Raw genomic sequence first — 26,064 nt, forward strand, 5'->3', positions numbered from 1 at the left:
CCATTCTTGAAAGCATCACTCAAGGCCAGCATTTGGTTTGTTCCAATGTTTAGGACCTTTAACCTGTTATGGATGATGCGAATTTTCGCAGCTTTTTGTTAAAAATCGCGCAACATTTCAAAGTCCTGCTACTCATGCCAGGAATATAGTATATGCATATGATAAGTATGTGTGGAAAACACAGCTTTCAAATTGAGGGATTTTGTTTTTGTGAAGGAAGAGTTGTGTGAGTCCAGTTTTATTGGCGAAATCTGAGCATTCTAGTTGATTGATTCTATTGAAGCTGAGATCCAGGACATCCCAAGTGGGGAGATTGCTTGTGGCTTTTAGCACAGGTGAAAGCATGTTGTGTCCCAATTCCAGATTTCGCAGCTGCTTCATTTGCCAGAATGAAGAGTCAGACAGATCAATCATATTATTTATATTGCATTCCCAGATCTGTCATCTGGGTGCAGGACTGCGGGAGTTCCTCAGAAACAAAACTGATGTTGTTATATCTAAATTGGAGTATTCTCAACGTAGGTATGTGGCAGGCAATATTGGCGAGGACTTTTGTATAGGCAGACGTCTCTATTCCGAAATGAGAACGTGTCAGAGATTCTAACAGGGAGTCGAAGCTCCGCAGCAACATGCTCATAACCTCCAGAGACATGTGGAAACTACTCATGTCAAGACTCGACACGTTCCTCAGAAAAGACCTGTCTGCCACATCCCATTGCACGCTTCCATTACGGCCACAGTAGGCTAAGTTTACGGCCACAGTAGGCTAAGTTTACGGCCACAGTAGGCTAAGTTTACGGCCACAGTAGGCTAAGTTTACGGCCACGGTAGGCTAAGTTTACGGCCACAGTAGGCTAAGTTTAACTTCTGAAGGTTTGGAAAAACACTTCCTGTGACGACGGAGATGTCCAACGGATTCTCAGACACATCAAGCACTACCTGTCGCAATTATACCTGTCGCAATTATACCTGTCGCAATTATACCTGTCACAATTATACCTGAATTATACCTGTCGCAATTATACCTGTCGCAATTATACCTGTCGCAATTATACCTGAATTATACCTGTCGCAATTATACCTGTCACAATTATACCTGTCGCAATTATACCTGAATTATACCTGTCGCAATTATACCTGTCGCAATTATACCTGTCGCAATTATACCTGAATTATACCTGAATTATACCTGTCACAATTATACCTGTCGCAATTATACCTGAATTATACCTGTCGCAATTATACCTGTCACAATTATACCTGTCGCAATTATACCTGAATTATACCTGTCGCAATTATACCTGTCACAATTATACCTGTCGCAATTATACCTGAATTATACCTGTCGCAATTATACCTGTCACAATTATACCTGTCACAATTATAACTGAATTATACCTGTCACAATTATACCTGTCGCAATTATACCTGAATTATACCTGTCGCAATTATACCTGTCACAATTATACCTGTCGCAATTATACCTGAATTATACCTGTCGCAATTATACCTGTCGCAATTATACCTGTCACAATTATACCTGAATTATACCTGAATTATACCTGTCACAATTATACCTGTCACAATTATACCTGTCACAATTATACCTGAATTATACCTGTCGCAATTATACCTGTCACAATTATACCTGTCGCAATTATACCTGAATTATACCTGTCGCAATTATACCTGTCGCAATTATACCTGAATTATACCTGTCGCAATTATACCTGTCGCAATTATACCTGAATTATACCTGTCGCAATTATACCTGTCGCAATTATACCTGTCACAATTATACCTGTCGCAATTATACCTGTCGCAATTATACCTGAATTATACCTGTCGCAATTATACCTGAATTATACCTGTCGCAATTATACCTGAATTATACCTGTCACAATTATACCTGTCGCAATTATACCTGTCGCAATTATACCTGTCGCAATTATACCTGTCGCAATTATACCTGTCGCAATTATACCTGTCACAATTATACCTGTCGCAATTATACCTGTCACAATTATACCTGTCGCAATTATACCTGTCGCAATTATACCTGTCACAATTATACCTGAATTATACCTGTCGCAATTATACCTGTCGCAATTATACCTGTCACAATTATACCTGTCGCAATTATACCTGTCGCAATTATACCTGTCGCAATTATACCTGTCGCAATTATACCTGTCGCAATTATACCTGTCACAATTATACCTGTCGCAATTATACCTGTCACAATTATACCTGTCACAATTATACCTGAATTATACCTGTCGCAATTATACCTGTCGCAATTATACCTGTCACAATTATACCTGAATTATACCTGAATTATACCTGTCACAGTTATACCTGTCGCAATTATACCTGTCACAATTATACCTGTCGCAATTATACCTGTCGCAATTATACCTGTCGCAATTATACCTGTCGCAATTATACCTGAATTATACCTGTCGCAATTATACCTGAATTATACCTGTCGCAATTATACCTGTCGCAATTATACCTGTCGCAATTATACCTGTCACAATTATACCTGTCGCAATTATACCTGTCGCAATTATACCTGAATTATACCTGTCGCAATTATACCTGAATTATACCTGTCGCAATTATGCCTGTCGCAATTATACCTGTCGCAATTATACCTGTCACAATTATACCTGTCGCAATTATACCTGTCGCAATTATACCTGAATTATACCTGTCGCAATTATACCTGTCACAATTATACCTGTCGCAATTATACCTGAATTATACCTGAATTATACCTGTCACAGTTATACCTGTCGCAATTATACCTGAATTGTACCTGTCGCAATTATACCTGTTGCAATTATACCTGTCGCAATTATACCTGTCACAGTTATACCTGTCGCAATTATACCTGTCACAATTATACCTGTCGCAATTATACCTGAATTATACCTGTCACAATTATACCTGTCGCAATTATACCGGAATTATACCTGTCGCAATTATACCTGTCACAATTATACCTGTCGCAATTATACCTGAATTATACCTGTCGCAATTATACCTGTCGCAATTATACCTGTCGCAATTATACCTGAATTATACCTGTCGCAATTATACCTGAATTATACCTGTCGCAATTATACCTGTCGCAATTATACCTGAATTATACCTGTCGCAATTATACCTGTCACAATTATACCTGTCGCAATTATACCTGTCGCAATTATACCTGTCGCAATTATACCTGTCGCAATTATACCTGTCGCAATTATACCTGTCGCAATTATACCTGTCACAATTATACCTGTCGCAATTATACTTGTCGCAATTATACCTGTCGCAATTATACCTGTCACAATTATACCTGAATTATACCTGTCGCAATTATACCTGTCGCAATTATACCTGTCGCAATTATACCTGTCGCAATTATACCTGTCGCAATTATACCTGTCGCAATTATACCTGTCACAATTATACCTGTCGCAATTATACCTGTCACAATTATACCTGTCACAATTATACCTGAATTATACCTGTCGCAATTATACCTGTCGCAATTATACCTGTCACAATTATACCTGAATTATACCTGAATTATACCTGTCACAGTTATACCTGTCGCAATTATACCTGTCACAATTATACCTGTCGCAATTATACCTGTCGCAATTATACCTGTCGCAATTATACCTGTCGCAATTATACCTGTCGCAATTATACCTGAATTATACCTGTCGCAATTATACCTGAATTATACCTGTCGCAATTATACCTGTCGCAATTATACCTGTCGCAATTATACCTGTCACAATTATACCTGTCGCAATTATACCTGTCGCAATTATACCTGAATTATACCTGTCGCAATTATACCTGAATTATACCTGTCGCAATTATACCTGTCGCAATTATACCTGTCGCAATTATACCTGTCACAATTATACCTGTCGCAATTATACCTGTCGCAATTATACCTGAATTATACCTGTCGCAATTATACCTGTCACAATTATACCTGTCGCAATTATACCTGAATTATACCTGAATTATACCTGTCACAGTTATACCTGTCGCAATTATACCTGAATTATACCTGTCGCAATTATACCTGTCGCAATTATACCTGTCGCAATTATACCTGTCACAGTTATACCTGTCGCAATTATACCTGTCACAATTATACCTGTCGCAATTATACCTGTCGCAATTATACCTGTCGCAATTATACCTGAATTATACCTGTCGCAATTATACCTGTCACAATTATACCTGTCGCAATTATACCTGAATTATACCTGTCGCAATTATACCTGTCGCAATTATACCTGTCGCAATTATACCTGTCGCAATTATACCTGTCGCAATTATACCTGTCGCAATTATACCTGTCGCAATTATACCTGTCGCAATTATACCTGTCACAATTATACCTGTCGCAATTATACCTGTCGCAATTATACCTGTCACAATTATACCTGAATTATACCTGTCGCAATTATACCTGTCGCAATTATACCTGTCACAATTATACCTGTCGCAATTATACCTGTCACAGTTATACCTGTCACAGTTATACCTGTCGCAATTATACCTGTCGCAATTATACCTGTCGCAATTATACCTGTCACAATTATACCTGAATTATACCTGTCGCAATTATACCTGTCGCAATTATACCTGTCGCAATTATACCTGTCGCAATTATACCTGTCGCAATTATACCTGTCACAATTATACCTGTCGCAATTATACCTGTCACAATTATACCTGTCACAATTATACCTGAATTATACCTGTCGCAATTATACCTGTCGCAATTATACCTGTCACAATTATACCTGAATTATACCTGAATTATACCTGTCACAGTTATACCTGTCGCAATTATACCTGTCACAATTATACCTGTCGCAATTATACCTGTCGCAATTATACCTGTCGCAATTATACCTGTCGCAATTATACCTGTCGCAATTATACCTGAATTATACCTGTCGCAATTATACCTGAATTATACCTGTCGCAATTATACCTGTCGCAATTATACCTGTCGCAATTATACCTGTCACAATTATACCTGTCGCAATTATACCTGTCGCAATTATACCTGAATTATACCTGTCGCAATTATACCTGAATTATACCTGAATTATACCTGTCGCAATTATACCTGAATTATACCTGAATTATACCTGTCGCAATTATACCTGAATTATACCTGAATTATACCTGTCACAGTTATACCTGTCGCAATTATACCTGAATTATACCTGTCGCAATTATACCTGTCGCAATTATACCTGTTGCAATTATACCTGTCGCAATTATACCTGTCGCAATTATACCTGTCGCAATTATACCTGTCACAATTATACCTGTCGCAATTATACCTGAATTATACCTGAATTATACCTGTCACAGTTATACCTGTCGCAATTATACCTGAATTATACCTGTCGCAATTATACCTGTCGCAATTATACCTGTCGCAATTATACCTGTCACAGTTATACCTGTCGCAATTATACCTGTCACAATTATACCTGTCGCAATTATAAGTCAGATTCAAAATCTCAGAGATAGTAATATTATAGGTTATAATATAGGTAGTGGTCTCCTTGTATCCGCCAAACCCAGATTCATCCACCGGACTGCCAGATGGTGAAGCGTGATTCATCACTCCAGAGAATGCGTTTCCACTGCTCCAGAGTCCAATGGCAACAATCTTTGCACCACTCCAGCCAACGCTTGGCATTGCACATGGTGATATTAGGCTTGTGTATGACTGCCCGGTGCCATGGAAACGAACAGTTCTTGTGCTGACGTTGCTTCTAGAGGCAGTTTGGAACTTGGTAGCGAGTGTTTCAACCAAGGACAGATGATTTTTACGTGCTACGTGCTTCAGCACTTGGTGGTTCCGTTCTGTGAGCTTGTGTGGCCTACCACTTCAGGGCTGAGCCGCTGTTGCTCCTAGATGTTTCCACTTCACAATAACAGCACCTACAGTTGACCGGGGAAGCTCCAGAAGAGAAGAAGTTTGACAGAACTGACATGCTGGAAAGGTGGCGCATTGAAAGTCACTGAGATCTTCAGTAAGGTCATTTTACTGCCAATGTTTGTCTATGGAGATTGCATGGCTGTGTGCTCGATTTTATACACCTGTCGGCAACGGGTGTGGCTGAAAATATAAAAAAATCCACTAATTTGAAGCGGTGTCCAAATACTTTTGTAGATATATATAGTGTGCAAAACATGACATGTTCTCCTGTTCTCCTTTAAAGAGAGAAGTTAATCACAACGGGGGGGAGAATACACAATTTAACATTTCTACAGCGCAGAATGATCATCGTGTGCATCAGTACACTTTTTGTGCCCAGATCCTTACATAAAGGTTATTGGTGTTAACAAGAATGTCCTCCTGATTCCACATGACTAGTCTGGATTCTGTCCTTTAAGAGCAGAGAGCGAGAGCCATTTGGCGGGCACCCGCTGTCACGGTGCCATCCTGTCCTGGATAGAACATTTATAAGTGGATGTTCTGCCTTTTAAGGGCCCTCTGGAGTGTTATCTTGTGTGCTGGGAAAGGGGAAGAGGCTGGGATGTGCCAGGGTATTTTTCATCTCTACCGTTGTCATGCCGATCGGCGAGTAGATGTGTATCGGGTACGGTCTGCCAACTGCCAGACACTTGGAATTGGCCTTGGTCTTTAGTCAGAGCGACGACCCTACAATCCCAAATGGCACCCTATTCTCTACATGGTGTACTGCTTAGGGTTCTGATCACTGTGGGCCCTGGTCAAAACTAGTGTACTATATAGGGAATACTGTAGGTTGCCATTTGGGAGGCCAAACAGCTGGTGTACACAGAAGAAAAACTACATTAACTATAACCATGCGATATTACCTCCAATCCCTTGAGCCGACTCTCCCCCCATATATCCTACAATGATGAAGCAGTAGGGACACATGCCTGGCATGAGGGGACTCTACACAGAGGCATTCATTTAGATAAGTACAGTCACTTACCTAATGTGCAAAAGTAAAATTAATATGCAAAACAGTGTACGGGGGCCAAGCAAGCATCCTTGACTCTCACTGTTCATTGTAAGGTGATAGAACAACGTTCATTGTAAGGTGATAGAACAACGTTCATTGTAAGGTGATAGAACAACGTTCATTATAAGGTGACAGAACAACGTTCATTGTAAGGTGATAGAACAACGTTCATTATAAGGTGATAGAACAACGTTCATTGTAAGGTGACAGAACAACGTTCATTGTAAGGTGATAGAACAACGTTCATTGTAAGGTGATAGAACAACGTTCATTTTAAGGTGACATAACAACGTTCATTGTAAGGTGATAGAACAAAGTTCATTGTAAGGTGATAGAACAACGTTCATTGTAAGGTGATAGAACAACGTTCATTTTAAGGTGACAGAACAACGTTCATTGTAAGGTGATAGAACAACGTTCATTGTAAGGTGACAGAACAACGTTCATTATAAGGTGACAGAACAACGTTCATTGTAAGGTGATAGAACAACGTTCATTGTAAGGTGATAGAACAACGTTCATTATAAGGTGACATAACAACGTTCATTGTAAGGTGATAGAACAACGTTCATTGTAAGGTGATAGAACAACGTTCATTTTAAGGTGACAGAACAACGTTCATTGTAAGGTGATAGAACAACGTTCATTGTAAGGTGATAGAACACAACTCATTGATAGAAGGAGAAAACAGTCACTGAAGGTGACGGTTTTCTAATGATGGTTGTGAGTAAAAATACGCTATATTTTTATACATATGTCATTTATCAGATGACATACATCAGTTTTGTCAATATCTATTGTCATTTGTGCATATATTTTATGTACGGGTGGTCCCCGGAATCAACACACTATCCTGGCATTGCAAGAGCCATTCTCTACCAACTGAGCTACAGAGGACCATGTTCTACTAACTGAACTACAGAGGACCATGTTCTACTAACTGAACTACAGAGAACCATGTTCTACTAACTGAACTACAGAGGACCATGTTCTACTAACTGAAATACAGAGGACCATGGTCTACTAACTGAACTACAGAGGACCATATTCTACTAATTGAACTACAGAGGACCATATTCTACTAACTGAACTACAGAGGACCATATTCTACTAACTACAGAGGACCATGTTCTACTAACTACAGAGGACCATGTTCTACTAACTGAACTACAGAGGACCATGTTCTACTAACTGAACTACAGAGAACCATGTTCTACTAACTACAGAGGACCATGTTCTACTAACTGAACTACAGAGGACCATGTTCTACTAACTGAACTAAAGAGGACCATGTTCTACTAACTGAACTACAGAGGACCATGTTCTACTAATTGAACTACAGAGGACCATGTTCTACTAACTACAGAGGACCATGTTCTACTAACTGAACTACAGAGAACCATGTTCTACTAACTACAGAGGACCATGTTCTACTAACTGAACTACAGAGGACCATGTTCTACTAACTGAACTACAGAGGACCATGTTCTACTAATTTAACTACAGAGGACCATGTTCTACTGACTGAACTACAGAGAACCATGTTCTACTAACTAAACTACAGAGGACCATGTTCTACTAATTTAACTACAGAGGACCATGTTCTACTAACTGAACTACAGAGGACCATGTTCTACTAGCTGAACTACAGAGGACCATATTCTACTAACTACAGAGGACCATGTTCTACTAACTACAGAGGACCATGTTCTACTAACTGAACTACAGAGAACCATGTTCTACTAACTACAGAGGACCATGTTCTACTAACTGAACTACAGAGAACCATGTTCTACTAACTACAGAGGACCATGTTCTACTAACTGAACTACAGAGGACCATGTTCTACTAACTGAACTACAGAGGACCATGTTCTACTAATTTAACTAAAGAGGACCATGTTCTACTGACTGAACTACAGAGAACCATGTTCTACTAACTGAACTACAGAGGACCATGTTCTACTAATTTAACTACAGAGGACCATGTTCTACTAACTGAACTACAGAGAACCATGTTCTACTAACTGAATTACAGAGGACCATGTTCTACTGACTGAAATACAGAGGACCATGTTCTACTAACTGAACTATAGAGGGCCATGTTCTACTAACTGAACTACAGAGGACCATGTTCTACTAATTGAACTACAGAGGACCATATTCTACTAATTGAACTACAGAGGACCATGTTCTACTAATTTAACTACAGAGGACCATATTCTACTAACTGAACTACAGAGGACCATATTCTACTAGCTACAGAGGACCATGTTCTACTAACTACAGAGGACCATGTTCTACTAACTGAACTACAGAGAACCATGTTCTACTAACTACAGAGGACCATGTTCTACTAACTGAACTACAGAGGACCATGTTCTACTAACTGAACTACAGAGGACCATGTTCTTCTAACTACAGAGGACCATGTTCTACTAACTGAACTACAGAGAACCATGTTCTACTAACTACAGAGGACCATGTTCTACTAACTGAAATACAGAGGACCATGTTCTACTAACTGAACTACAGAGAACCATGTTCTACTAACTACAGAGGACCATGTTCTACTAACTGAAATACAGAGGACCATGTTCTACTAACTGAACTACAGAGGACCATGTTCTACTAATTTAACTACAGAGGACCATGTTCTACTAACTGAACTACAGAGAACCATGTTCTACTAACTGAACTACAGAGGACCATGTTCTACTAACTGAACTACAGAGGACCATGTTCTACTAACTTAACTACAGGGGACCATGTTCTACTAACTGAACTACAGAGGACCATGTTCTACTAACTACAGAGGACCATGTTCTACTATGTGCCAGTGTATTTATCCCTGTGTTTCCTGTCTCTCTGTACCAGTGTAGTTATCCCTGTGTTTCCTGTCTCTCTGTGACAGTTTATTTAACCCTGTGTTTCCTGTCTCTCTGTGCCAGTGTATTTATCCCTGTGTTTCCTGTCTCTCTGTGCCAGTGTATTTATCCCTGTGTTTCCTGTCTCTCTGTGCCGGTGTATTTATCCCTGTGTTTCCTGTCTCTCTGTGCCAGTGTATTTATCCCTGTGTTTCCTGTCTCTCTGTGCCAGTTTATTTAGCCCTGTGTTTCCTGTCTCTCTGTGCCAGTGTATTTATCCCTGTGTTTCCTGTCTCTCTGTCCCAGTGTATTTATCCCTGTGTTTCCTGTCTCTCTGTGCCAGTTTATTTATCCCTGTGTTTCCTGTCTCTCTGTGCCAGTGTATTTATCCCTGTGTTTCCTGTCTCTCTGTGCCAGTGTATTTATCCCTGTGTTTCCTGTCTCTCTGTGCCGGTGTATTTATCCCTGTGTTTCCTGTCTCTCTGTCCCAGTGTATTTATCCCTGTGTTTCCTGTCTCTCTGTGCCAGTTTATTTAGCCCTGTGTTTCCTGTCTCTCTGTGCCAGTGTATTTATCCCTGTGTTTCCTGTCTCTCTGTCCCAGTGTATTTATCCCTGTGTTTCCTGTCTCTCTGTGCCAGTTTATTTAGCCCTGTGTTTCCTGTCTCTCTGTACCAGTGTATTTATCCCTGTGTTTCCTGTCTCTCTGTGCCAGTGTAGTTATCCCTGTGTTTCCTGTCTCTCTGTACCAGTGTATTTATCCCTGTGTTTCCTGTCTCTCTGTGCCAGTGTATTTATCCCTGTGTTTCCTGTCTCTGTGCCAGTTTGTCCTGTATGTTTAGTCAACCAGCGTGTTTTCCCCCGTACTCCTTTTCTATTGATCGTCTTCCTGGTTTTGACCCCTGCCTGACACTGGACTACTTGCCCTCCTGCCTGACTCTGGACTACTTTCCCTCCTGCCTGATCATCCTGCCTGACTCTGGACTACTTTCCCTCCTGCCTGTTCATCCTGCCTGCCTGTTCATCCTGCCTGCCTGATCATCCTGCCTGCCTGATCATCCTGCCTGCCTGATCATCCTGCCTGCCTGTTCATCCTGCCTGCCTGATCATCCTGCCTGCCTGTTCATCCTGCCTGCCCTGACCTTGATTCTGCCTGCCCTTCGGTACCTCCTGGACTCTGAACTGGTTTTGACCCCTGTCTGACACTGGACTACTTTCCCTCCTGCCTGTTCATCCTGCCTGCCCTGACCTTGATTCTGCCTGCCCTTCGGTACCTCCTGGACTCTGAACTGGTTTTGACCCCTGCCTGACACTGGACTACTTTCCCTCCTGCCTGTTCATCCTGCCTGCCCTGACCTTGAATCTGCCTGTCTGTTCATCCTGCCTGCCCTGACCTTGAATCTGCCTGCCTGTTCATCCTGCCTGCCTGTTCATCCTGCCTGCCTCTTCATCCTGCCTGCCTGTTCATCCTGCCTGCCCTGACCTTGAATCTGCCTGCCTGTTCATCCTGCCTGCCCTGACCTTGAATCTGCCTGCCCTGACCTTGAATCTGCCTGCCCTTCGGTACCTATTGGACTCTGAACTGGTTTTGACCTTTCACCTGTCCACGACCATTCTCTTGCCTGCCCCTTTTTGGATTAATAAACATTGTAAAACTCCAACCATCTGCCTTCTGTGTCTGCATCTAGGTCTCGCCTTGTGCCTTGATAGTTTGTGCCATGAGAAAGAAGGACATTTTCCAGATTGACTGATCATGTCTTCAAGTAATGATGGACTGTAGTTTCTCTTTGCTTATTTGAGCTGTTCTTGCCATAAATATGGACTTGGTCTTTCACCAAACAGGGCTATCTTCTGTATACCACCCCTACCTTGTCACAACACAACTGATTGGCTCAAACGCATTAAGAAGGAAAGAAATATCACAAATTACCTTTTCATTTGTGGAATTTAACTATATATTTTGATTTGTTTAACACTTTTGGTTGCTTTTGGTTTTTGGTTGGTTGCTACATGATTCCATATGTGTTATTTCATTGTTCTGATGTCTCCACTATTATAGGAAAATTAAAATAAACCATGGAATGATTAAGCGTGTCCAAACTTTCGACTGGTACTGTATGTAATTCAAAGATTCATTTCAAGTTATGCTACATTTCCCGGCGTCTCCCTCATGTCAGCATTGGTTTGGACACAAGGCTGTAGCCAAACCGCATATTTCCTACACCTTGACGTGTAGCCTGCGTTATTTATGGATTATTCCACTGTTGGCATCTCTGATCCGATTCTGATATCAGAAAGTGTTTGACATTGCGATATACAGTCTTATCCTAAATGTTTTTTACTTGTCCCGGACAAGTGTTAAACGTCGAGACCTGAGTCAGTAGTCAGTAGAACATCAGTAATTCAACTCCAGGTAGAGTTTGCAGATCAGGGGTTTATTCAGCAGACAACCGTTTGCTCCACTCCAATTCTCACATAAAGGTATACCACACAGGTATATACTATACAGGTATACCACACAGGTATATACTATACAGGTATACCATACAGGTATAAACTATACAGGTATACCATACAGGTATAAACTATACAGGTATATACTATACAGGTATATACTATACAGGTACACCACACAGGTATATACTATACAGGTATACTATACAGGTATATACTATAGTATACCACACAGGTATATACTATACAGGTATACTATACAGGTATATACTATAGTATACCACACAGGTATATACTATACAGGTATACTATACAGGTATACCATACAGGTATATACTATACAGGTATATACTATACAGGTATATACTATACAGGTATATACTATTCAGGTATATACTATACAGGTATATACTATACAGGTATACCATACAGGTATATACCATACAGGTATACTATATAGGTATATACTATGCAGGTATACTATACAGGTACACTCTACATGTATACTATACAGGTATATACCATACAGGTATACTATACAGGTATATACCATACAGGTATACTATACAGGAATATACTATGCAGGTATATACCATACAGGTCTACTATACAGGTATACTATACAGGTATATACTATGCATGTATATACTATACAGGTATATACTATACAGGTATACTATACAGGTATATACCATACATGTATACTAGGCAGCTATACTATACAGGTATACTATACTACACCTATTCACTTCACTCAACATCATGACCATACATGTATACTATGCAGGTATATAGCATACATGTATAATATACAGGTATATACTATGCATGTATATACTATACAGGTATATACCATACAGGTATACTATACAGGTATATACTATGTAGGTATATACAATACAGGTATATACCATACAGGTATACTATACAGGTATATACTATACAGGTATGTACTATGCAGGTATAATATGCAGGTATATACTATACAGGTATACTATACAGGTATGTACTATGCAGGTATATATGATACAGGTATACTATACAGGTATACTATACAGGTATATACTATACAGGTATATACTATGCATGTATATACTATACAGGTATATACTATGCAGGTATACTATACAGGTATATACCATACATGTATACTATGCAGCTATACTATACAGGTATATACTATGCAGGTATACTATACAGGTATATACCATACATGTATACTAGGCAGCTATACTATACAGGTATATACTATGCAGGTATATACTATACAGGTATATACCATACATGTATACTATGCAGCTATACTATACAGGTATACTATACTACACCTATTCACTTCACTCAACATCATGATCGTTTGAAATGTTAACAAGGTTCCTCACGACAGTTGAACTTAAGACACTTCACACAGGCTGTATCTCAATGGTCTTCAGCTGTTTTCTTTCCTCCTCTCCTTCCCTTCATCTACACTACATCGATAAAGAATTGGACAAGTGTAAGCAAGTCCCCAGTATGCTTTCCCCTACATTGCTTCTACCTGTTCATGCGTTCACGTCAGTGCATTGATGGACATGGACATGCATTGATGGCCAATAAGAGCTTGGAATAAATTGACCAATTAGAGAGAAGGTTGTTGGTTCGGTGCGTGAGTACAGGAGTACAGGTAATGGGTGTAATGCTCAATGAGGCCGGTGTGTTTACACATGTGAGTAAACACACCCACTGTAAATCGTGTGATAATACAGTATATATATATATATATATATATACAGTGGGGCAAAAAAGTATTTAGTCAGCCACCAATTGTGCAAGTTCTCCCACTTAAAAAGATAATGCTTTGGGGCTGTTTTTCTGCAAAGGGACCAGGACGACTGATCCGTGTAAAGGAAAGAATGAATGGGGCCATGTATCGTGAGATTTTGAGTGAAAACCTCCTTCCATCAGCAAGGGCATTGAAGATGAAACGTGGCTGGGTCTTTCAGCATGACAATGATCCCAAACACACCGCCCTGGCAACGAAGGAGTGGCTTCGTAAGAAGCATTTCAGGGTCCTGGAGTGGCCTAGCCAGTCTCCAGATCTCAACCCCATAGAAAATCTTTGGAGGGAGTTGAAAGTCCATGTTGCCCAGCAACAGCCCCAAAACATCACTGCTCTAGAGGAGATCTGCATGGAGGAATGGGCCAAAATACCATCAACAGTGTGTGAAAACCTTGTGAAGACTTACAGAAAATGTTTGACCTCTGTCGTTGCCAACAAAGGGTATATAACAAAGTATTGAGATAAACTTTTGTTATTGACCAAATACTTATTTTCCACCAAAATTTGCAAATAAATTCATAAAAATCCTTCAATGTGATTTTCTGGATTTTTTTTCTCTCATTTTGCCTGTCATAGTTGAAGTGTACCTATGATGAAAATTACAGGCCTCTCTCATCTTTTTAAGTGGGAGAACTTGCTCAATTGGTGGCTGACTAAATACTTTTTTGCCCCACTGTATACATATATATATACAGTATATTCATGTATGCATTGTATGTATTCAATTCCACACGGATTGCTTTACCCAACACACAATTCATCTTAGGAGAAAAAGTGCTGTTGAATTGAGTAAAATTGGTCTCCCAAATTGTTATAAAATGACATGAGAAAAGTCAATTTCTTATATTTTACAACAGTGAGGTGGAACACGATGCAAAAATCATTGACGCGTAAATTCAAAGAACAAATGTATGAGAGTTGTACCAAATCACTCCTTATCAAGACCACCATTCAAATAGCTTATAGACTTTTCAACATATGTGACCGTTATTCAAATAGCTTATAGACTTTTCAACATATGCGATTTGACTAAATTCAGCTCATTTTAAAAGAGGACACATGTGCACCACATAAAGACCTTTTAAAACCTATGGGGATTCTCTTCCTGATGGCTGGACCGTTTCCACTTTGGTCAGGGTGGCGGGCACCTTCCCCTCCCCTGCTCCAGGGGCCTTGATAACAGCCGTCCCCATCTCCCCCTGTCCTCCTCCCTGTGCCCCCCCCTCTATCCCTCCCTTCTTCTCTCTCTCTCTCCGATATAGCCTCTCTTTCAATCGGCTCCTGGAGAAGAACCAGAAAAGGAGGCCCGCCACGGTCAGACCCGTTCCCAGGCAGGTGAGACCGATCCCGGCCGCCACGCAGTGATGCAGACCCCTGTTAAAACTGACAGCCTGGGTGTCTATGAAGAGGAGGTCCCCCTCCCCGAAGGACTCGATCCTGGTGGGGCCGGAGTAACCCACGGACAGACTGACCAGACCAGAGGTCACCATCAGGAGACCAAGGGCCAGAGAGACCTGAGAGAGAGAGGGAGAGAGAGAGAGAGAGAGAGGGGGAGTAGAGAGAGAGGGGGAGTAGAGAGAGAGAGAGATAAAAGTGAGTGAGTTACGAAGGGACCGGAAAGGAAGATAGGGAAACAGAGAGTGACCAGATGAGGTAGAGAAAGAGGGTAGAGACAGAGGGTAGAGAAAGATGGTAGAGAAAGAGGGTAGAGACAGAGGGTAGAGACAGAGAGAGACAGAGAGAGAGACAGAGAGACAGAGAGACAGAGAGACAGAGAGACAGACAGACAGACAGACAGACAGACAGACAGACAGACAGACAGACAGACAGACAGACAGACAGACAGACAGACAGACAGACAGACAGACAGACAGACAGACAGACAGACAGAGAGAGAGAGAGAGAGAGAGAGAGAGAGAGAGAGAGAGATAAGGTCAGTCATTGACAGTGCATTAGTTGTCTACCTTCCAGAGTGCTGAGCTCCACCTCAGGGGCGATCTCAAGGTCTGGACGTCCCCCACTCCCTCAGGGTCTCTCTCCCACCCTGATGCAGTGCTGCACCCCTCATAGAAATGGTGCAGGTAGGAACGCACCCCAAACTGCAGACAGGCACAGCTAGAACCTACCTGTGGGAGGGAACCATAGAGGGAACCAAATAATAAATACCAGTGTATAAATGTTCAAACTAAGAAAGCAGATTAGTAAGATCTCACCTCACAGCCTGAGGACCCTGCCCCACATCCAGACCCTGAGTTACAGGCCTCAGAGCACGACGCCATCACACCTCATACACCTGGAGAGACACACAGGCACGCACACACACACACACACACACACACACGTACACACACACACACGCACATACACACACACACACACACACACACACACACACACACACACACACACACACACACACACACACACACACACACAGAGACATGAGCACACACACACACACACACACACACACACACACACACACACACACACACACACACACACACACACACACACACACACACACACACACACACACACACACACACACAGAGACATGAGGACACACACACTCTCAATTGTGGTTGACTTTCCCTAACTGTTTCCAAGGCCTACAGACGTACATCAAACTGTCTCGTCTCCTGCTTTAGACTGTAAAATACAATAATATATAAACCCGAGATTGCTGATGCTATGTATTGGCCATTGAGAGGCTTTGAAGCCACTGGTCGGCCATATTGGCTCTCCCCAGTAGAAGAAGTCCTCCATAGGAATGAATGAAATTCTACAGTATTTCAAATCATTGTATCAAAGACAAAATTACACATAGTTAAGTATAATATTTTTTATCATAGTGGGAACAGTAACATTAGTAATCAAAAAAATATATACTTTAAGGATTTTTAAAAACAATTTATTTATTTATGTTTAGCTCACATAATATAATGATAAAGTATGCATTAAGGTGTCTGTAGAAGACTTTAGACTGTAGACTACCAGTGAAGCCTCCTCAGAGGAAGAAGGGGAGAACCATCCTCCTCAGTGAATTTCAGAAAAATAGTGAAAGTTATCATTTTTAGATAAAACTATACTAAATATATTCACGTCACCAAATAATTGATTAAAACACACTGTTACGCAATGAAGGTCTACAGTAGCCTCAGCCGCACTCTGTAGGGTAGCACCACGGTGTAGCCGGAGGACAGATAGCTTCCGTCCTCCTCTGGGTACATTGACTTCAATACAAAACCTAGGAGGCTCATGGTTCTCCATAGACTTAAACAGCAAATAATGACAACTTCCGGGGGACGTCCTCCAACCTATCAGAGCTCTTGCAGCATGAACTGACATGTTGTGCACCCAATCAAAGGAACAGAGAATGAATCTAGTACTGAAAGCACAAGCTACAGCTAGCTAGCACTGCAGTGCACAAAATGTGGGGAGTAGTTGACTTAAAGAAAGAGAAAGACAATAGTTGACCAAATTAAATTCTTCCAAAATGGAGAAGCAAGAGAGAGAGAGAGAGAGAAGAAAAAATAAAGCCCCTTGAATTGAATTGAGAGAGAGTTAGCTATATTTTGTTGTATTTAAAAAAAAAACATTCGCTTTCACTTAATTAGCTAGCGAATGCAGCCTACTCAAACACCTGGGTCAAACAGAGAGGGATGCTATGTTAGCTAGCGGGCTATGGCTATCCAACAGAGAGGGATGCTATGTTAGCTAGCTGGCTATGGCTATCCAACAGAGAGGGATGCTATGTTAGCTAGCGGGCTATGGCTATCCAACAGAGAGGGATGCTATGTTAGCTAGCTGGCTATGGCTATCCAACAGAGAGGGATGCTATGTAAGCTAGCGGGCTATGGCTATCCAACAGAGAGGGATGCTATGTTAGCTAGCTGGCTATGGCTATCCAACAGAGAGGGATGCTATGTTAGCTAGCTGGCTATGGCTATCCAACACTGGAACGCTTCCAAGTAAGCTTTTGGTTTTATTAATTTCTTGCCACCGAGGCCCAACGATGTAACTGCTAAACTGCTGTTTACTAACGCATTAGTTCTAGTAGCTATGTTGACTATGACGTTAATTAATATGGTGACAACGATGTAGGCTGTGTGTAGCGGTTAGTGGTTATGATATGAAGGTTTGTCTTGGAAAGGTTATTTTGGCTGGTCACAGACTGCTGATGTGTTGTGCACTGAAGCCCACAAGTGAAGGGAAAAGGTGAGAGGAGGAGAGCACATAGATATGAGAAGAAATTAACGAGCAAAGTGACCATGCTGTTTGTATGTGGCTGCTATGAAAGTCAACTGTGTTTGCTTGTGATCTGGGGTGTAGAAACGGAAGCAAATGTCTGTTACGGAAACGGAAGCTAATGTCAAACCAATTGAGATGGTTTGGGATGAGTTGGACTGCAGAGTGAAGGAAAAGCAGCCAACAAGTGCACAGCATATGTGGTAACTCCTTCAAGACTGTTGGAAAATCATTCCAGGTGACTACCTCATGAAGCTGGTTGAGAAAAAGCTTTGCAAACACTTGGCACTCATCAAGGCAAAGGGTGGCTACTTTGAAGAATCTCAAATATATTTTGATTTGTTTAAAAATGTTGGTTACTACATGATTCCATATGTGTTATTTCATAGTTTTGATGTCTTCACTATTATTCTACAATGTAGAAAAGAGTAAAAATAAAGGAAAACCCTAGAATGAGTAGGTGTGTCCAAACTTTTGACTGGTACTATACATCAAAGGAGACTGAAATAAACTCAGCAAAAAAAGAAACATCCCTTTTTCAGGACCCTGTCTTTCAAACATAATTAGTAAAAATCCCAATAACTTCACAGATCATCATTGTAAAGGGTTTAAACACTGTTTCCCATGCTTGTTCAATGAACCATAAACAAATAATGAACATGCACCTGTGGAACGGTCGTTAAGACACTAACAGCTTACAGACGGTAGGCAATTAAGGTCACAGTTATGAAAACTTAGGACACTAAAGAGGCCTTTCTACTGACTCTGAAAAAAACTAAAACAAAGATTCCCAGGGTCCCTGCTCATCTGCATGAATGTGCCTTAGGCATGCTGCAAGGAGACATGAGGATTGCAGATGTGGCCAGGGTCATACATTGCAATGTCCGTACAGTGAGACGCCTAAGACAGCGCTACAGGGAGACAGAACTGACAGCTGATCGTCCTCGCAGTGGCAGACCATGTGTAACAACACCTGCACAGGATCGGTACATCCGAACATCACACCTGCGGGACAGGTACAGGATGGCAACAACATCTGCCGGAGTTACACCAGGAACGCACAATCTCTCCATCAGTGCTCAGACTGTCCGCAATAAGCTGAGAGAGGCTGGACTGAGGGCTTGTAGGCCTGTTGTAAAGCGGGTCCTCACCAGACATCACCGGCAACAACGTCGCCTATGGGCACAAACCCATCGCCGCTGGACCAGACAGGACTGGCAAAAAGTGCTCTTCACTGATGGGTCGCGGTTTTGTCTCACCAGGGGTGATGTTCGGATTCGGGTTTATCGTCGAAGGAATGAGCGTTACACCGAGGCCCGTACTCTGGAGCGGGATCGATTTGGAGGAGGAGGGTCCGTCATGGTCTGGGGTGGTGTGTCACAGCATCATCGGACTGAGCTTGTTGTCATTTCAGGCAATCTCAATGCTGTGCGTTACAGGGAAGACATCCTCCTCCCTCATGTAGTACCCTTCTTGCAGGCTCATCCTTACATGACCCTCCAGCATGACAATGCCACCTGCTATATTGCTCGTTCTGGAGTGATTTCCTGCAAGACAGGAATGTCAGTGCTCTGCCATGGCCAGCGAAGAGCCTGGATCTCAATCCCATTGAGCACATCTGGAACCTGTTGGATCGGAGGGTGAGGGCTTGGGCCATTCCCCCCAGAAATGTCCAGGAACTTGCAGGTGCCTTGGTGGAAGACTGGGGTAACATCTCACAACAAAAACTGGCAAATCTGGTGCAGTCCATGAGGAGGAGATGCACTGCAGTACTTAATGCAGCTGGTGGCCACACCAGATACTGACTGTTACTTTTGATTTTGACCCTCCCCTTTGTTCAGGGACACATTATTCCATTTCTGTTAGTCACATGTCTGTGGAACTTGTTCAGTTTATGTCTCAGTTGGTGAATCTTATGTTCATACAAATATTTACACATGTTCAGTTTGCTGAAAATAAAACCCAGTTGACAGTGAGGACGTTTCTTTTTTTGTTTTTGAGTTTATAATAAAACTGTTTGACATAGAAACACCAGAGTTTTGGCAGTTTTCTTTTAATAACATTTATTCATTATAAAAGTATTAAAAATATTAAAAATATTCCACCCATGAGGCCACTAGAGTGAGTTTTGGTCATTTTACTGCAGGAAAGATATTTCAAAAGTTCATAAGAAAAACATGAAATCTTAATCATATTGTTGGGGAGTTGCACCTACTAATTATCTTATGAACTTCTTATTGTTTTTCTTAAAGAAGCTTCCTAAGTTTTTGCATTAGAAGTGTTTTGTGAAACGGGGCCCTGTTGCTTCAGTATTCCCTGGGTGTCTCCTTCGCCTCAGTTTCATCAAGCAACGTTAGAAGGATAGAGCTCTGTCTGTGTAGGATGATGCCATGACGCCAAGGCCCAGGGGTTGATAGCCACCCACGGATGAGTCACTCACACGCACACACACACACACACACACACACTGCGTCTATAAGGAGCTATTGTCTTGTTACTTGAATAGCTTTAGTGAGAACAGAAATGGCTACACTAGAGACTTACTCATAACACTTGACAAGATGCGCTGTGTGCAACACTGTCAAATAACTAGCTTATCTATTATTATCACTGAACTGAGGTGCATGATGTGTCAAGAATAGTGAGAGACGTGCGACACAACATATTAAATGTATCACATTTAGATGCCCGACTGGTTCTCCTCAGCTAATTCCTCAGCTTCTTTTTTCCACATTGTTTCCCCACAGCGGTAGACAGAAGATAATGTAGGTAGACAGAAGATAATGTAGGTAGACAGAAGATAATGTAGGTAGATAGAAGATAATGTAGGTAGACAGAAGATAATGTGGGTAGACAGAAGATAATGTAGGTAGACAGAAGATAATGTAGTGTCTCAACTCTTTCCCCCAATCCTCATTGTCCAATTACGTGCTACAAAATGCCGTTTTCACAACTCCAGAGAAACTCTTTGCAAAACATGTATTTTATTAGCATGAACGTGAGCCTCTTCATTAGAGGCTGTTTAGGCTCATTTTCTAATCTTACCTTGTCCGGAGTGCTCGCTTCCGCGCCACGGTCTTACTCGAGTCCCATTGCAGAACGAGCTCTCAGAACCAGTGAATCTACACTTGACATCAACACTCAATTTGCAATAAAGAGCCTGTGCGCAGGTGCACAGCTCCAACACATTTGTTATCAGAGGAACCCGGTTGTCACTAGTTACCAACAACCATGGCTACACGCTGCCTATTTCTTCAATTGATCTGTTTCCTTCAATAGCCTAGATTTTCAATAATGAGATCTCCTCCTAAAACTTACCTCGACACTCCGGCAGTGCCTTTCAGTGACCGTGCCTGTAGCACATGGAGTTGGGCAGTGATGGTTTCGTGGAAATCAAATTACAAAGGGGAGTTGAGTTCCACAGGCTGTATCGAATATCCAACTCCAAACCGTCAAGTGTCGAGACAAGTCTACTGACCACAGAGTGAATAACGTACTATTTTGGAGGGGCAGGTTTCTACACATTCGTTTCCGTCGGCTATTCAGTTCTGTAATTCAACACATCCTATGCAATGGGTAATAAGATGTGATGGGGAGTGAAGTCGAACACAAACTCTCTCACGCACACCGAGTCACATCCTGATTATGTGGGTTATGTACATATTTAATTTGGTCCTGGCCATGTATAATTCATACGGTATGTAATATCCTAAACCAGTGACACAACACGTCCCGCAGGAAAACAACAACAAAACATCACCTTTGCTTCCCAAATGACAGTATATTCCCTACGTAGTGCACTACGGAATAGGGTGCCGGTTGGGATATAGACCCTCCTTTAGGGAAACGAAATAAAAGGAGAATAAGGGAATCTTGGTTACCGGATTGTTTCTGCATTCAACAAATTCAACTCTTCATTGTCATGCCAAGTCAAACACATTTTTGTTTATTTCTTTATCTAACTGTTTATTCAGTTGATTATTGGTCTCAATCACAACTGTACTAATGAGTTTTCAAGGTGCTACACATAGGATTATTTTCGCTAATATATCTATCTGCCTCTAATAGTGGAATGATGAGTGTTTCACTCACAGTGTTGTGATTGGCTGTGATGCTCGCCTATTGATTTCCCCTGCCTGAGCGACACCTGTTGTCGAACTGAGAAAGCTGTTCTGACTTTGTGGGCGTGTTCAATTTCAGCTTTTTTTGTGAGAAAACGAGCACTGAATAGTGTAGTGAAACCATTGTACCATCTAAATTGCTGTGAAACATCTTTTCAGTAACAACAAATATTGTTTTTACAGCTTTGAAGCTGATGGACTAAAATCTAAAGTTGTTTTCTCGCGTAAACTGAAATTGAGAAACAGTGTAGAATAAAAAATCCTATGTGAAGCACCTTTAAAATCGTGTGATCGTTGTGACTCAAGACCATCTGATCCCACTGGTAGTGAACACAGTGTACCCATATCAGATAGTAGGATATTTACAGAGGGAACACAGTGTACCCATATCAGATAGTAGGATATTTACAGAGGGAACACAGTGTACCCATATCAGATAGTAGGATATTTACAGAGGGAACACAGTGTACCCATATCAGATAGTAGGATATTTACAGAGGGAACACAGTGTACCCATATCAGATAGTAGGATATTTACAGAGGGAACACAGTGTACCCATATCAGATAGTAGGATATTTACAGAGGGAACACAGTGTACCCATATCAGATAGTAGGATCTTTACAGAGGGAACACAGTGTACCCATATCAGATAGTAGGATATTTACAGAGGGAACACAGTGTACCCATATCAGATAGTAGGATATTTACAGAGGGAACACAGTGTACCCATATCAGATAGTAGGATATTTACAGAGGGAACACAGTGTACCCATATCAGATAGTAGGATATTTACAGAGGGAACACAGTGTACCTATATCAGATAGTAGGATATTTACAGAGGGAACACAGTGTACTCCTATCAGATAGTAGGATATTTACAGAGGGAACACAGTGTACTCCTAGTATTGATTTTAGTAATGAACATTGTCAGTGAGTATGTCACCAAGGGGACGCAACACATCTCCCTCACATCTCTCTCTCTCTCTCCCTCACATATCTCTCTCTCTCTCTCTCTCCCTCACATCTCTCTCTCTCTCTCTCTCTCCCTCACATCTCTCTCTCTCTCTCTCTCCCTCACATCTCTCCCTCTCTCTCTCTCTCCCTCTCTCTCTCCCTCACATCTCCCTCTCTCTCTCCCTCACATCTCTCCCTCTCTCTCTCTCTCCCTCTCTCTCTCCCTCACATCTCCCTCTCTCTCTCCCTCACATCTCTCTCTCTCTCTCTCAACACTCTGGATAAAGTCTCCTGTTATATGACCATATTATGGCCTGCTGCTCTGGGTGTGTATTTTCTACAGACCGTGGCTGTCACCAATCACCCCACACAGACAGGCCAACCACTGAGGCTCTGTGTGGGGACTGCAGAGTTAATCCATTACGTCATTATGGAAGGAAGAAGCTACCGAGGCAGAACCACTATCATTACAGTTTCTCTCTCTTTCTCTTCTCCCCCCTGCACTCTCTCCTCACTCTCTCTCTCTCAAATCAATTTAAATTCAATTTAAGGGCTTTATTGGCATGGGAAACATTGCCAAAGCAAGTGAAATAGATAATAATAAAATAGCAGATTAACAGTAAACATTAAACTCACAAAAGTTCCAAAAGTAAACAACATTTCCAATGTCATACCACGTCTATATATACAGTGTTGTAACGATGTGCAAATAGTTAAAGTACACATAGGCTGTATTTACAATGGTGTTTGTTCTTCACTGGTTGCGCTTTTCTCGTGGCAACAGGTCACAAATCTTGCTGCTGTGATGTCACACTGTGGAATTTCACCCAGTAGATATGGGAGTTTATCAAAATTGGATTTGTTTTTCGAATTCTTGGTAGATCTGTGTAATCTGAAGGAAATATGCATCTCTAATATGGTCATACATTTGGCAGGAGGTTAGAAAGTGCAGCTCAGTTTCCACCTCATTTTGTGGGCAGTGAGCACATAGCCTGTCTTCTCTTGAGAGCCATGTCTGCCTACGGTGACCTTTCTCAATAGCAAGGCTATGCTCACTGAGTCTGTACATAGTCAAAGCTTTCCTTAAGTTTGGGTCAGTCACAGTGATCAGGTATTCTGCCAATGTGTACTCTCTGTTTAGGGCCAAATAGCATTCTAGGTTTTTGTAAATTCTTTCCAATGTGTCAAGTAATTATCTTTTTGTTTTTTCGTGATTTGGTTGGGTCTAATTGTGTTGCTGTCCTGGGGCTCTGTGGGGTGTGTTTGTGATTGTGAACAGAGCCCCAGGACCAGCTTTCTTAGGGGACTCTTCTCCAGTTTAATTTCTCTGTAGGTGATGGCTTTGTTATGGAAGGTTTGGGAATTGTTTCCTTTTAGGTGGTTGTAGAATTTAACGTCTCTTTTCTGGATTTTGATCATTAGCGGGTCTCGGCCTAATTCTACTCTGCAGGCATTATTTGGTGTTTTACACAGAGGATATTTATGTCACGACTTCCGCCGAAGGTGGCTCCTCTCCATGTTCAGGCGGTGCTCGGCGCCTGTCGTCGCCAGTCTAATAGCTTCCACCGAAGGTGGCTCCTCTCCCTGTTCAGGCGCCGCTCGTTGTCGCCAGTCTAATAGCTTCCACTGAAGGTGTCTCCTGTCCCTGTTCAGGCGGTGCTCGGCGTCGCCAGTCTAATAGCTTCCACCGAAGGTGGCTCCTCTCCCTGTTCAGGCGGTGCTCGGCGCTCGTCGGCGCCGGTCTAATAGCTTCCACCGAAGGTGGCTCCTCTCCCTGTTCAGGCGGTGCTCGGCGCTCGTCGGCGCCGGTCTAATAGCTTCCACCGATCCTTTTTTCCTTTCATTTGGTTGTGTCTGTCTTATGTGTCACCTGTGTTCTATTTTGGATAATTAGTGGGGGTATTTAAATCTCGCCATTTCTTCTCGGTTTTGTGTGGGGTTGTTTCGTTTGCTGTCGTTCAGTTCTGGGTTGCGTTTTTAGGTTCTGTTGTACAGGTGGTTTGAGGCTACTGTGTTAGTCCTGTTTTTCCTGTTCTTTGGACCTTGTTTATTAAACGCCCCTTTTCGGAAACTTGCTTTCTCCTGCGCCTGACTCCACACGCACATCTCTTTTTGGAGATATCTGACAATTTTGGGGTGCTTGTCCCCATTTTGAGAATTCCAGGTTGGTGAGCGGACCCCAGACCTCACAGGGCAATGGGTTCTATATCTGATTCTAGTATTTTTAGCCAAATCCTAATTGGTTTGTCAAATTTTATGTTCCTTTTGAGGGCATAGAAGGACCTTCTTGCCTTGTCTCTCAGATCGTTCACGGCTTTGCGGAAGTTACCTGTGGTGCTGATGTTTAGGCCGAGGTATGTATCGTTTTTTTGTGAGCTCTAGGGCAACGATGTCTAGATGGAATTTGTATTTGTGGTTCTGTCAACTGGACCTTTTTTGGAACACCATTATTTTTGTCTCACTGATATTTGCTGTCAGGGCCCGTGACTGATATAATCTGTGCAGAAGATCTAGGTGTTGCTGTAGGCCCTTCTTGGTTAGGGATAGAAGCA

At 41.7% G+C, this 26,064-nt stretch overlaps 1 protein-coding gene and 1 pseudogene across 2 annotated transcripts; both read right to left on the reverse strand.

Moving 5' to 3' along the window:
• Nucleotides 1-132: 132 nt before the first annotated feature.
• Nucleotides 133-6,967, reverse strand: LOC149975642 (asporin-like; annotated as a pseudogene).
• Nucleotides 6,968-12,588: 5,621 nt separating this feature from the next.
• Nucleotides 12,589-22,068, reverse strand: LOC110496725 (neurensin-1). 2 transcript variants are annotated; one of them, XM_021572762.3, is made up of 4 exons: nucleotides 21,480-21,598; nucleotides 16,397-16,476; nucleotides 16,148-16,309; nucleotides 12,589-15,697 (listed from the first exon to the last, which is right to left on the reverse strand). In XM_021572762.3, the coding sequence occupies exons 2-4, from the start codon at nucleotides 16,460-16,462 to the stop codon at nucleotides 15,272-15,274; spliced, it is 654 nt and encodes a 217-aa protein (XP_021428437.3). In that variant the 5' UTR covers nucleotides 16,463-16,476; nucleotides 21,480-21,598; the 3' UTR covers nucleotides 12,589-15,271. The 2 variants fall into 2 exon arrangements, with proteins under 2 accessions (XP_021428437.3, XP_021428438.3); XM_021572763.3 differs by lacking the exon at nucleotides 21,480-21,598 and adding an exon at nucleotides 21,753-22,068 and having other exon boundaries at nucleotides 13,186-15,697.
• Nucleotides 22,069-26,064: the final 3,996 nt, after the last annotated feature.

Source organism: Oncorhynchus mykiss, chromosome 18, assembly GCF_057628025.1.
Source record: "Oncorhynchus mykiss isolate SJ-2025 chromosome 18, ASM5762802v1, whole genome shotgun sequence".
Taxonomy (NCBI): domain Eukaryota; kingdom Metazoa; phylum Chordata; class Actinopteri; order Salmoniformes; family Salmonidae; genus Oncorhynchus; species Oncorhynchus mykiss.